Source organism: Martes martes (genome assembly GCF_963455335.1).
Source record: "Martes martes genome assembly, chromosome: 3".
Classification (NCBI taxonomy): domain Eukaryota; kingdom Metazoa; phylum Chordata; class Mammalia; order Carnivora; family Mustelidae; genus Martes; species Martes martes.
In genome coordinates this window covers 35,195,938-35,208,696 of record NC_137890.1, presented here as the reverse complement: position 1 = coordinate 35,208,696, position 12,759 = coordinate 35,195,938, and the positions used below count along the sequence as shown (strand labels likewise).

At 37.7% G+C, this 12,759-nt stretch overlaps 1 protein-coding gene across 1 annotated transcript in view; it reads right to left on the bottom strand.

The window, feature by feature from the left end:
- Positions 1 to 9,183: 9,183 nt before the first annotated feature.
- Positions 9,184 to 12,759, bottom strand: part of DACH1 (dachshund family transcription factor 1) — a gene marked incomplete at both ends in the record, with an annotated part of 421,017 nt that continues 417,441 nt past the window's right edge. Inside the window, one exon of the mRNA XM_080798598.1 lies at positions 9,184 to 12,007. Coding sequence (XP_080654724.1) covers positions 11,970 to 12,007 — 38 coding nt within the window. The remainder of the gene's footprint in view (positions 12,008 to 12,759) is intronic.

Below are 12,759 nucleotides of genomic sequence, written 5' to 3'. Positions count from 1 at the left end.
AAACCCATCTCGCAATGGCAGATGTCAGAAAAAAATTATATGAGCTCTGGGTCTGGATAAAGGAGAAAAGTCTCATTTGAGACTTCAGGAGAGTAGAGGGCACCCTGATGGATTTGGAAATGTTTTACAGCGATTACTCAGATCTGTTGAACTAAGAGACTACAAGTGGAAATTTAAATTTAATTTAAATTTAATTTAAAGGGTCCCAGGCACCTAGCAGAAGGTAATAAAATTCCTCTATGGAGTACTATACTCTCAAAACCAGATTTTAAAAGATTTCCAGAGATAAGTTTCCTATGAACATGAGTAACAAGTATATTTCAAACATCTCAAAAATTCAAAATTTCAAAAACTCAAATTTTTTTTCAAAATTGTTAAGAAAACAAGGCTTTAGAAAGTATCAGAAGTAATAATGAATGCAAAATCAGACCTCAATAATATACGATACTGGATTACCAGCTACCATAAAAATATGAGACATAGATACATCACAACATATAAAGAAGTTAAAGCAACAGACACATAGAGACTATCAAGAATGGCTAAAAAGATTTGAAAAGGACTAAATAGAATTTCCAAAACTGAAAATATAATTAACATTAACAATTCTATGTGACTTTTAAATGGCAAACTATATACACATGAACATATAATTAGTAGTTTGAAAGATAAATCTGAAGAAATTACATGGAAGGAAGGAGTTAAAGAAATGGCATACCTGAATGTAGGTCAAGAAACTTAGAAGTTTAAGTAGAAAAGTCTAACTTAGAATTAAATTACAATTCCAAAAAGTTATTTAAAAAAGAGAGAGAGAGAGAGAGTCCTCAAAAGATGATGACTTGGAATTTTCTGAAAAAAGAAAAAGACCTCCTCAACTCTTTGGAAGGCACGTTAGTCCCCAAATACAACAAATAAAAATAAGTCCATACTTAAACACACTGTATTCAAGCCACAAAGCATCAAAGACAAATAAAGGTTGCTAAAAGCATCCAGAGAGAAAGACGAAATGGTTAGTGAAAAAACCGGTTTAAAGTACTTTACCAGGGGTACCTGGGTAGCTCAGTCAGTTAAGCGTCTGCCTTCGGTTCAGGTCATGATCCTAGAGTCCATTATGTTCCTCTTTCACTGTCAAATAAATAAATTAAATCTTAAAAAATAAGTAGATAAAAAGTATACTACTTTTCCCTCGCAACAGTGGATGTCAGAACTCAGTGCATCCGGGCGCCTGGGAGGCTCAGTGGGTTAAGCCTCTGCCTTCGTCCCAGGTCATGATCTCGGGGTCCTAGGATCGAGCCCTACATCGGGCTCTCTGCATAGCGGGGAGCCTGCTTCCTCCTCTCCCTCTGTCTGCCTCTCTGCCTACTTGTGATCTCTCTCTCTCTCTCTCTCTCTCTGTGTGTCAAGTAAATAAATAAAATCTTAAAAAAAAGAAAAGAAAAGAAAAGAAAAGAAAAGAAAAGAAGTCAGTGCATCAAATTGCTACGAAAAAGTTACTGAGAACCTAGAATTACACACTAAGCAAAACTATTTTTCCCCCCCAAGAAGAAAATCAAATAAAGACATTTTAAGGTTAACACAAAGTAAACGCTGGTTCCCAACCTTAGGAGCTCCTGGTGAAATCTGCCACTGGTCGCGCCCCTGAGTGGGCAAGGGGAGACAGGGGAGCGCAGACGCGGGCCTCCCCAGACTGGTCGGCGCCACTTTCCGCAAGCAGGTGAACTTACTTAGGACCGGGTCTGGCCCAGCAGCAAGAGGAGCGGATCGCTGAACCGGCCGCCAGAATCTTCCAAGTTTATTCAGAGACCGAGGGTTTCGTGGAGCCCCCCCCCCCCCCCCGAGTGGTTGCAACAACACAGGGCTCTCTGAAGCCTGGATCCTCGAAAACCCTCCTATCCTAGTGTGATAACGGGGCGGGGGGCGGGGGCGCTTTCTAAGGACTGGGGAGGGGTCAGGAGCCTCCACGAGCCTGGAGCCCGCTCACGGGTCAGCTGGAGGTCACGTTCCCTGGATGACCTCCCAGGACACTCCCGCCCTGGCAACCACCTGTTGCAGTCTTACGGCCCCACCCTCCACGCTGTGCCCTGAGTAGTGGGTCAGGGGCTTTATTAGCCCAGAAGCGGCTCATCTGGCGCTGTCTCCGAGGCAACTGGGATAATACGGATACATGCCAGAGAAAACACAGATCAAGACAATGTGTCCCGAAATAAGTAACAATTTTTTTTTTTCCCCCACCGAGAACCTTATGATCGAAATCACTGATTTAGTACTAAATTTCCGAGGCTGGAGGTCAGAGTGTTCAGGGCATTTCCTTGTATCTTCATGCGATTTAGTAAAGATGATACATTAGACTCATCAGGTATGAAGACACCACATTGTTTGGATAATAGCACAGGTGACTTCTTGGGAGGCAGTAGTAATGGCCCAGGCTATTGGATTTGGGGGGGACAAACTTTTTCATTACAGACATTTCAGTGTCTAGTAAGGACAGGCTTTGTTAGCTATCATTTACCTTTTGCCAGGTGAATTTCCTCTTTGGAGGGTACTTTGTAGCCAAAGGTTGCCTCTCCCTGGTTTTCCATCTATAGGACAATAAAGCCTTTCCTTGCCTCTGACTGAATCCTTGCATTCCAGGATGTTTTTTTGTTGACAGACTGTGTTAAAACCTAGGATAGTAGCTTAGTCCACCTAGCCAAGATGCTTTTCCTTGTTAGTAATTTTATCTCTTGCTTCAATATTCCATTCTTCCTTTCTACCTATCCTGCTGCATTCGGGTCATGGCGGAGATAGACCTTCCTTTCAGTGTCATGTTCTTTTGCCCAGTCTTGCACATCAGAACATTCAAAATGTGACTCCAGCCACGGTCTGTTCCACAAAGGTATTCATACATGGTACTCAGTTTCTTTAATCCCATAATGGTGGCAGCCTGGCTTGCGAAGCAATAAGGTTAGGCCAGATGTGGTGTCCACACAAGCCAAGGCATTATTTTGAGGCATCACATGAAGGGAGAGGGCCAATATAATCAACTTGCCAGTCCCTCACCAGTTGGGAACTCTGGTGGCTGTCCCCTCAACTCCTTTGGGAGTTGCCTTGGGTGTTTAGAACACACATGACATGTTATTGCTGTGTTAAACAAATCCCTGTATTTCATGGGAACACTGACATCTTGGGCAATATGCCATCCCATATGAGTGCTCTAGTGGCCACTTTCCTAGGCACTCAATCTCTTACATCTACTGAGGGGTCATTGCTGGGGAGGGCTCATACCCAGGCTAGGCTGTCAGCTTCCTGATTGGCAAGGGGTATCAGTACTTCATGAGCTGAGATGTGGAAAACAGTGAGGACTGCCTCAGGCTCTCGCAGACGAAGCCAAATGTCTTTCCACATATCCTGACCCCGCAGAGGCTAATTCATGATCATCCACTCCTTGGCTTCCCCTTGCCAAAGCGACAGGGCTAATCTCTTGAGAACAGCTCGACTGACTGTGGGAATGGTCGATGGCCAGAGTTCATGAGTAGTCACCAGCCAAACTGCTCTGAGTTCAGCCCACTGACTGCTGTGGTTTATTCCTGTTTCCATCCAGATGGTGTCAGTGTTGAGCTGAATAGTGACTGAAATCCTTGCGGATGGGTTGCCCCAACTAGACCCATCTGTACACCAGTACCAGTGGGAATTTCCCCCACTTCCTCTCCATAGACAACAGGAGTAGGGGAAGGGGTATTCAGAGGATCTATGTACTCTGCAGAGCCTAGTACCACCCACATTTCTGTGTGTGTGTGTGTGTGCGCATGCGTGCACATGTGTACACATGTTTACACTATTGATGATGTTTCTCTGGAGAACCCTGATTTAAACTGAGAGGTAGGGAGAGAAGTTAATGGTTGTAGCTATTAAAAGATAGCATGAGGGATCCTTGTGATTAAAGTATTCTGTATCTCGACTATGGTAATGTTCATATGAATCTATAAATGTGATAAAATTGTATAGAACTAAACACACACATGCACACACAAATGAGTGTCTAAATCTAGTGAAATCTGAATAAAGTTGATAGATGATATCATCGTCTAGTTCCTGGTTTTGATGCTGTCCTATATTTATCCTTAGGGAAAAATGTTCTCCTTAGGGAAAATGGGTGAAGGGTACATGGGATGTCTCTCCTATTTCTTATAACTGCATTTAGTCTATAATTATCTAAAAAAAATTTAAAGTACTTTTCCAAAAAATTAAGTGAATTATGAAATGGATACTGCATTTCAAGTTAAGAGGCAAGGTCATCATGAGAATTTGCAAAGCTCTCTGAAAACTAATTTTGTGACCTCAGCTGTCCATCCATCTCCAGATTACAAAATAGGTTTAAAATATGGGGTCAAGAATCGATGTAAGAAGATAGCTGTTGGTGAGGGCCATGGGCTGTTTCAGGTTCAAGATTCACCAGTCACCCATCAGAGGAGACAGATGTCTGTCTCTCATCGGAAGTCTAGGAAAGAAACCTCAGTGGGACCACACAGAGGACCTGATACTTGTCCACTAATGGTTATTTGGACACAAAGGGCCAGTGCCTATCTCAGCCTTGAATTTCACATGGTAGGAGTGTGTTTGGTTTATTGATGTGATAAATGTACAAAGAGTTTGCTGCTTTCGGGGCACTGTTCAACATTCCTGGCATTGATTGGGAAAAAGAATACCTAAGTGTTTACTATGAACACACGTGGTTCAGATGCAAGAATGAGCAGAAAAACACTCAATAAATAAAAAGACTCATAAGCAACTTGCCAAAATCCATGTGCATTTGGCTGCATCAGAATGACTGCAGACAAATCCTCAGGGATGAGACAGTGTCTCTGCCCCCACTCCCCGCAAACCCTCATATAGTCAGTTGTAAATACTTGTCAAATCTAAATGCTAGATTATCATTCATTTTATTTTTTTAAGATTTTATTTATTTATTTGTCAGAGAGAGAGAGAGAGAGGGGGGAGAGCACAAGCAGAGAGAGAGGCAGACAGAGCAGATGGAGGGAGAAGCAGGCTCCCCGCTGAGCAAGGAACCCAAGGCAGGGCTCGATCCCAGGACCCTGGGGTCATGACCTGAGCTGAAGGCAGACGCTTAACCCACTGAGCCACCCAGACGTCCCTACTATTCATTTCATCCTGCCCCATGCCCCTAACCTTCCTTCCCTAAAAAGCCATTGTGTTATTCAATCATTTTCCCAGGTGCTCTGTGATCAGATTCTCCGTCCTTGCTCAGTTCTGTTCTAGATTGCAGGAAACTTCATTTCCCAAGAACTCACCCATCTTCACCTGGGCCTGGTGCCTAGCAATTGTCTCACAGTGGCTACCAGTGGGAAAAGAAAAATCACACATAAAGAATATACTAAAAAGCTCCAAAATCTATCAATGGAAGGAACTAGCAACTAATTAGCCTATATAAATCCAGGCATATGACAACCAAATGGATTTACACGAAAGATCTAACTCAGTGGGTGCCCTTTTTCTTTGAAAATTTAATAAGATGAGTAATTAAGAAAAGGGCTGACTACTCTCAACAGCTCTTCCCCCCAGCTCCCCCACTTGGGATAGAAGCCAACAATACTATTTAAAAAAATTAAATTTAATAATTTTTATGAAGTTCAGTCTTTGTTTCTAAAAATACCGGGTGGAAATACATCGTTGGATGAGAATACACAAAATAAATAACAAGTAGAGGTGCACCGTGCCGGTGATGTTATCGATCAACTCATCTTTCTCTGTTGCCTAATGTAGTAGACCAAAGTGGACAACAATTAGCAGTGTTGAAAGAACATCCAAAGAACTGGAGACAGGATTGGAAACTACTAGCAAGAGAACTTAACACAATGGAAGAATTACCAAAAAGTATTTGCTGCTTTCTGGGAGCTAACTTTATTACAGTATTGAATTCAACCTTGATTTATCTATAGTGTTTTAAAATAAATAAATATAAATATATCTTTTTTTAAAGATTTATTTATTTTAGATAGAAAGTATGAGCAGAGGGAGGGACTCAAGTCGACTCCCCACTGAGCGTGGGGATGGGCGTGGGGCTCGATCCCATGACCCTGAGATCATGACCTGAGCCAAAATCAAGAGTTAGATGCTTTACGCACTGAGCCACCCAGGTGTCCCTAAATGTATATGTTGATATAGCATTTTAGTGCTTATTCCAGGCATTACATTAAAGATGCAAAACTTACCATAGTCTACTTGTATTGGTTGACATTTCATCAGTTCAAATAAAACATAGAAATGTTACATCTTTTCACATGACTTTACATTTCCCCAGTTATAACATAATTGTCTTGGTTATTTACTCTCCCTACATTGAGAATCACACCAAACTGTGTTATAATTTATGCTTCCACAAATCTGGAGGCCCTCTGAAGAGAAGGGTTTAGAGCTGCTTCTTAAAGGCTGGACCCTAGGCATGAAAACCCAAACATTCCCTCCAAATGGTACAGACTGAGGAGAATGTTTGGACTGAGGACATTTAGATGGAGAAAGCCTCAATAATTATTGAAATAGAATTTGTACCTCCCTGTGCAGCTCTATTATTAGATTATTCAATAATTTTATTTAGGAAAAAAAAATAAGATATCGTCTATTGTACCTTACTGGGATTGCAAATTCATATTCAGAATTAAGTTCACAATGCTGAAACTACTTTTTAAAAATATATATTAAATACTTTACAGATTTTGCCTTATTTAATGATTTTGTAGAACTATTGGTTGGCTCTTACAGTGTGTGTGTAGCTTCTAATGCCCCCCACCCATCCCCCACCCATCCCCAACCATGCTCCCGCCCTGGAAGAAGTCTTGTTAGTAAATTTTCTATGATGTGATATTTGCCAGTCTCCCAGACAGTGGTCCTCAACCTTAGCTATTCATAAGAATCACCTGAGGAACATAGGCCTTCGCCCCAACCCCCAGAGATTTAAATTTAATCAGACACAGTATTCCTAAAATTGCCTAGATGCACCTAATGTACTGCCTGGGTACCTTGCTTGCATGTGCTCTGACGTGAGGCAATCAAAATCTTCAGGTCATCTGAGTCAGGACAAGGGAGAGACAATGACTACTGCCTCACTTCTGTGGCCTGGGTCTTATGCTCCTGAATAATGGAGGAGTCAAGAGGTGAACAAGAGAAACAAATATGTCCACAGTGAGAGGAAACACTGAGAGCAGCAGAGGCGTGAAAGTAAGAGGGAGCTGGTCTCTGGGGGCTGGCTGCAATCCGGGCTTGAGATTCCATGTGTACCCTCTCCGTCTTTAGGACCAGTTCCTTCTGCTCTTTAACCATGTGCAGGAATCAGTTTTTGTTACGCCAACCAAAGAAGCCACAACTGATCCAAAATTTCAACTCAAAATCTCCAGCTTGTTCACCTATAAATACAATTGATGCTGCTCCTACTACAAAAGTCATTCATTACCCAATGAACTATTTTGGCCTTTAGGCATTTATGCTCTGTATTTGAATCAGTTGAGTCCCATTTTACCATAGATCTATAGATGTGGGGTCATAAAAATGGAATATTACAACTATACTCAAAAGTCCCAACGCAGTAGGAATTTGTGGTTGATGATAATTTGTGTGTGTGTGTGTGTGTGTGTGTGTGATTAAATAGGCTACTTACCTTAAAAAAAAGTTGGTGAGCATTGGTAAGACAAATGCTCTGACTGAAATAAATGAAAGATAACATGAAAAGAACACCTGGTATAGTGTTTTACTTAGAAGAAGCTGTATCCATCCATTTCCCCAATTCCTAGACAACCGTTTAACTCACAAACATATTGTACTATCCTCTAGAAGATGAGTGTACAAAATGGGTCATTAGTACCACTTCTTGGGAAGATGTCTAAGTCGGTGTCTTGTTGAAACCAGCTCCATGGCCCCTACACATTAGAAGATGCTCAATGAATCTTTTCTTGCTGAAAGTAAAATTTCCTATTCCAACAAAATTATCAGCTCCTCTGGGACAACAGCTAAGTTTTCCACTTGAGTCATTACAACATCTAGCACAGTGCTTTGTGCAGAATAGAGGCTTTATTAATGAATCTGTTTAAATGAATAAATGAGGATCAGTTCAGCTTTTATATACCAGTTGTACATATTAAAGATAAATGTTAGCACCAAGCCTACACATGAAGAAAAGTGGTATTTTTTACAATGCCATTTACAATAACGTTTTAATTCTATTAACATCTCTACTTCCCATATTGTAAAAATGCAATCCATATAAGTTTCATTTGTAATTTACTCTCATCTGGTCATAAATAGCTTTTGTTCATATTGTAAATTTGCTAGTCCCAATGAGAACACATGGGGGAAAAAAATCTCAAATCATTACCAAATTCCACTAACATCCAAAGACTGTATGATATTCTAGTACAAGTCTTACTGACATAAACATATGAAGACAGAAGACAAAAATGTGTTTGTAATGGTCACATAAACATTTTAAGTTTTTATTAGGGAAAAATCATATTTTGTTAATTCATGGAATAATTTCTTTTGACAGAAAGAAAATCCATTTTCCATTCTCTTGGGAATGTTTAGAATATTCACAGAGATAGTAACCCAATATTTCTTCAGATGCAGCATTTTGGATTGATTAAAACGTGTATATATTATTAAAAGATATTGGAATATCAAAGTTTCTAAAGGCATTTTTTCGAATGATAGATAATGAAAGCAAAACACTAAGAGTTACAAATCTACACTCTTATAGATATGGGAATAATATATTTTGTTCCATCAACATGTCTACTTTACATTATTCAGCACAAAGCTTTGTGAAATAAGAATCATGGGAATATAAGAATATAAAGGAAAAGGGTACAAATAACAGCTTCATAAACTGAGAAATGTACATAAATAAATCATGTATATGTGGGCAGTTTGCTTAGCTGGCAAGAAACAAAATATGGAAAATCTGCTTGTTAAACAATAACTACAGAGTGTGCTTTTATGATGTTTTTCAGCACAGTAATTCATATTAGAGATAGAAGCAGTTGCATGTTAAATAAAATCATTGAGCATTGTTCCCCTCGCATTGCAAAGAGCTGACTTATGTTGTTTTTAGATGCCTCCCATTAGAAAGTAAATATTCCTTCAATGCTATGCATTTTACAAAATTTAATAAAGACGAACTGTAAAAAAAGTCACAGGGAGATTTCAGACAGTTTTATTAGGAGATTGTTGAAAAGAAAAAAGAAAATTAAATACAATAACAGTAAACGTGGTTCTCACATTGAAACCAGGCTCAAAGAACTAGGCTACCATAGAAAAATTTCCAATTCTTGCATTATGATGTAAAAACAGATTTTTGTACAGATTTTGTACAACAAAATTCGTAATAACCTTTTCTCATTTTTAGAAAACTTTAAATATATAGATAAAAATAGACAATTTTCATAGGTCCTACATGAAGATGAGTATGTTCTGTTCCAAGGGCTTGCATAGAGCGCAAATGTGGTTATAATATAGAACAACTAGACATTAATATTTTTAGGATTACAAAAGCATGGAAACCATAAAATGGGCACAATTTTACTTGTTTATACCAAAAAAAAAAAACCCAAAATGAAAACAAATTCCAAACCAACCTGTATAACTAAAAAAGGAGAAACAACTTAAGTTACAGACTTAAAATAACATTTCATGAATTGTAATATTTACAACATGTTAGTAAGATTCTCTTAACATATAGCTGATAGCTTCTTTCTTTAATCCTTGCTAAAATTCCTTTTATATCAAACCAAACACTAAAGCATTCTCAAGGGTCTCGAAAGTATGCATTTTAAAACTATTTAACCTACTTAACAGGTGACTCTATGCAAGGAGCAGAGCAATGGCTGATTCTACTACTTAGGTAAGTTGTAGGCTTTTTTAAAAATCTTTTAAAAAATGTATGATTCAAAAGCTTGCCACAAGTCCCTCCAATTTTAAGTGTTGTAATCCTTTAAAGACTGCATACAGGGAAAAACAAGAAATACATACAACAAGGAATAGAATCTCTTGTGCTCAAACAACAAAAGATGGATATGGACAAATGATGCCTCGAAAACCAAGTTTCTACAGAGCATTTACTAACAGTATTTTAAATAAAAATATTGCTCCCTTTCAAGCAAGCTAAAATAGGAACTGTATATATAACTTTTTCATTGTAGTAAAAAAATGGACTTAGTGGGTTAATAGCGAACTACACAAAAGAAATATGTTCCAGTATTGCAAGGAAGACCTAAAAACTACAGAAGCTTAGTGCCAGAGTATCTATAATGTTAATTTCTTCTCTTAACCAAATAATTAACACCGAATCAGAACTATCTTTAAACATTTTTACGCTAGTTTTCTTGGACATTTCGGATTTTGCTGTTTATGGTAATAAATAATGTTATGATCATAAAATTTTAAGGTGACAACAAAATCATAAAATGCACAGCGACTGTACTGATTCATAATATCAGTCTTTAAAGGTGTAACTCCAGATTAGGAAAAACAAAGAGAAGGTAACTTCAGTGTGAATAAGCACTGTTGCAGCTTTACTTCCAGTTATCTGCACAAAAGTGAAAATACATACTGTAACTTTCAAAAAGACAGTGAAAATAACACATAGGCACCCTTCCCTCTGACCAGGGGTGGGGAAGCACAACACATTTTAACTTTATCACTCAGTGCTACATGGTATTGGACTGATACATCAAGGGTTTGTTAGGTTCTGTTTTTCAGCAACATTAACATAATATGACATTAACATATAAAAATATTTCTGGTGTTTTGATTTACTGTTCAGCCACAATCCATTCTCAATAGTGCAGTTTGGGGCACTAACTAGGGTTCAATATACAAATAAAAGTGGCTGACACAGAGTTCTGATGTCACCAGATGCTTAAGATCTCATTCATTAATACTGTGACTCCAGACGAATATTTACATGCCTGCATGCGTTAAAACCAGAAAGGTGTCTTTCTGACTAACAGGGTGACAAAACATATTTTCTAAAATTCTCATTTTCCTAAACTCTAGTATACTACTGCATACATAATACCTTCCTTGTATGTTTTATGTTTATATACTGTACATGTGACCAACAGTTTGAATAAGAAGCATCATTATTATTTTAAATTCTATATGCCACTACCAGTTTGGAATGAAAACATGTTACATTTATTTATTTATTTTTTACGAAAAAAGACCTTCAGTGAAACCTTTTGGCTTATATTCAATGCTTCTTTTCAGATATGCAAAATGGTATTTCACTGGGTTGTTGTCAACATCCATTTGTTGGTCTTTTGGAAGTATGTGAAAAAAATCTTCAGGAGAAAACCCACAATTAGTTTAAAATCGAATGTAATAGAATATTACTCTTTGATTTATTGATTTTTTTTTTGTTTTTTTTGTTTTATTTATTTTTTTGTGTTTTTTTGTTGTTTTTGTTTTTGTTTTTGTTTTTTTGTTTTTTTAGGAATCCTCTATGCCCCCTACAAGTTCATTTCCAAGTTTTCTTGCTGGTTTCTGGAGGACATAATTCTGTAAGTCTGGGTGACCACTGGTACAAGAGTCTCTTGATGTGCTCAGATACAGAATTTTCAGAGGAGGAAAATGGTTCATTCCATTAAAAAAAAAACCAAAAAAAAAACAAAGCGAGGCCTTATTCAGACCTGCCTTTAACTCGGTATACAAGTGTCCAGCAGCAAAGTTGCAGTTTTTAACTGTAAGAAGTTGGATACCTGTACATTTACAAACATTCTCAGGTCTCTGGTATGAACCACAGGTGAAAATCAATGGAGGAAATTTTTTTTTTTTTTTTTGTAGAATACTTAAACTTTTAAAGAACATTAATACACAAAATTGAGGAAGTTCCCTTAAAAGGACTTTATTTTTTTCCGAACTTTCCAATGACGAATGTCTGCAAAGTTCTTTACTATAACATGGATTTCTTCAACAGGAAAAATTCAGTACATGACAGTAGTTTTCAAATACAGTCTTCCATCTAAAAATGAACAATAAAAATAATTAATTTCATGACATTGGGGGACAAATATGAACATAAAAACTAAGTAAGCTTGATGATACAAAATTTGTGGATTTTCTTCTATCTTCACTTGTTTAGGAAGTAACATTTTTCACATATTCTCAAAGTTAATTTCATAATTATATTGAGTTTATGTGATCAAAAATAATACAGAATTTCTAGTTCTCATAAATATATATTTGCTATTTTGATATCAGTTCAAGAGCACTCAGAAAACAGATAAGAGTATGCCTGTGTGGGTGTTACTGATATGCAAAGCTAGTTGAATTCTGTTGAATGACAATTACTTCCTCCAAGCTTGCAGAACCAAATTTTCTCTGAATGCACTCAGGTGTATCTCCATTGCGAAAGACTGAGCTCCCATCTTACTCCTTAGCAGTGTTGTTAAATATACCATGTAATGTAACTATTGTGCACATTTGTTGCTATTTATATGAAAGCCTCCTAGGTTATTTCCCCACTATCAGTGAACTATATAGTCTTTCCTCCTTAAAGTGAAATTAACCAAACAGTTAAATGTTAAGATGAAAATATATTATTCAACTTTAACCAATTGAGAAACCCACGGTTATGTGAAAAAGAAAAGCATATCAAATATTGGACACATTCAATAATCCCATTTGAATGAAGCAGAAATAAGAAATAGGAAATTAAAAATCCGGGGGAAAAACAAAACAAAATGTAAGCTCATTTCTCAAATGTAGCACCCT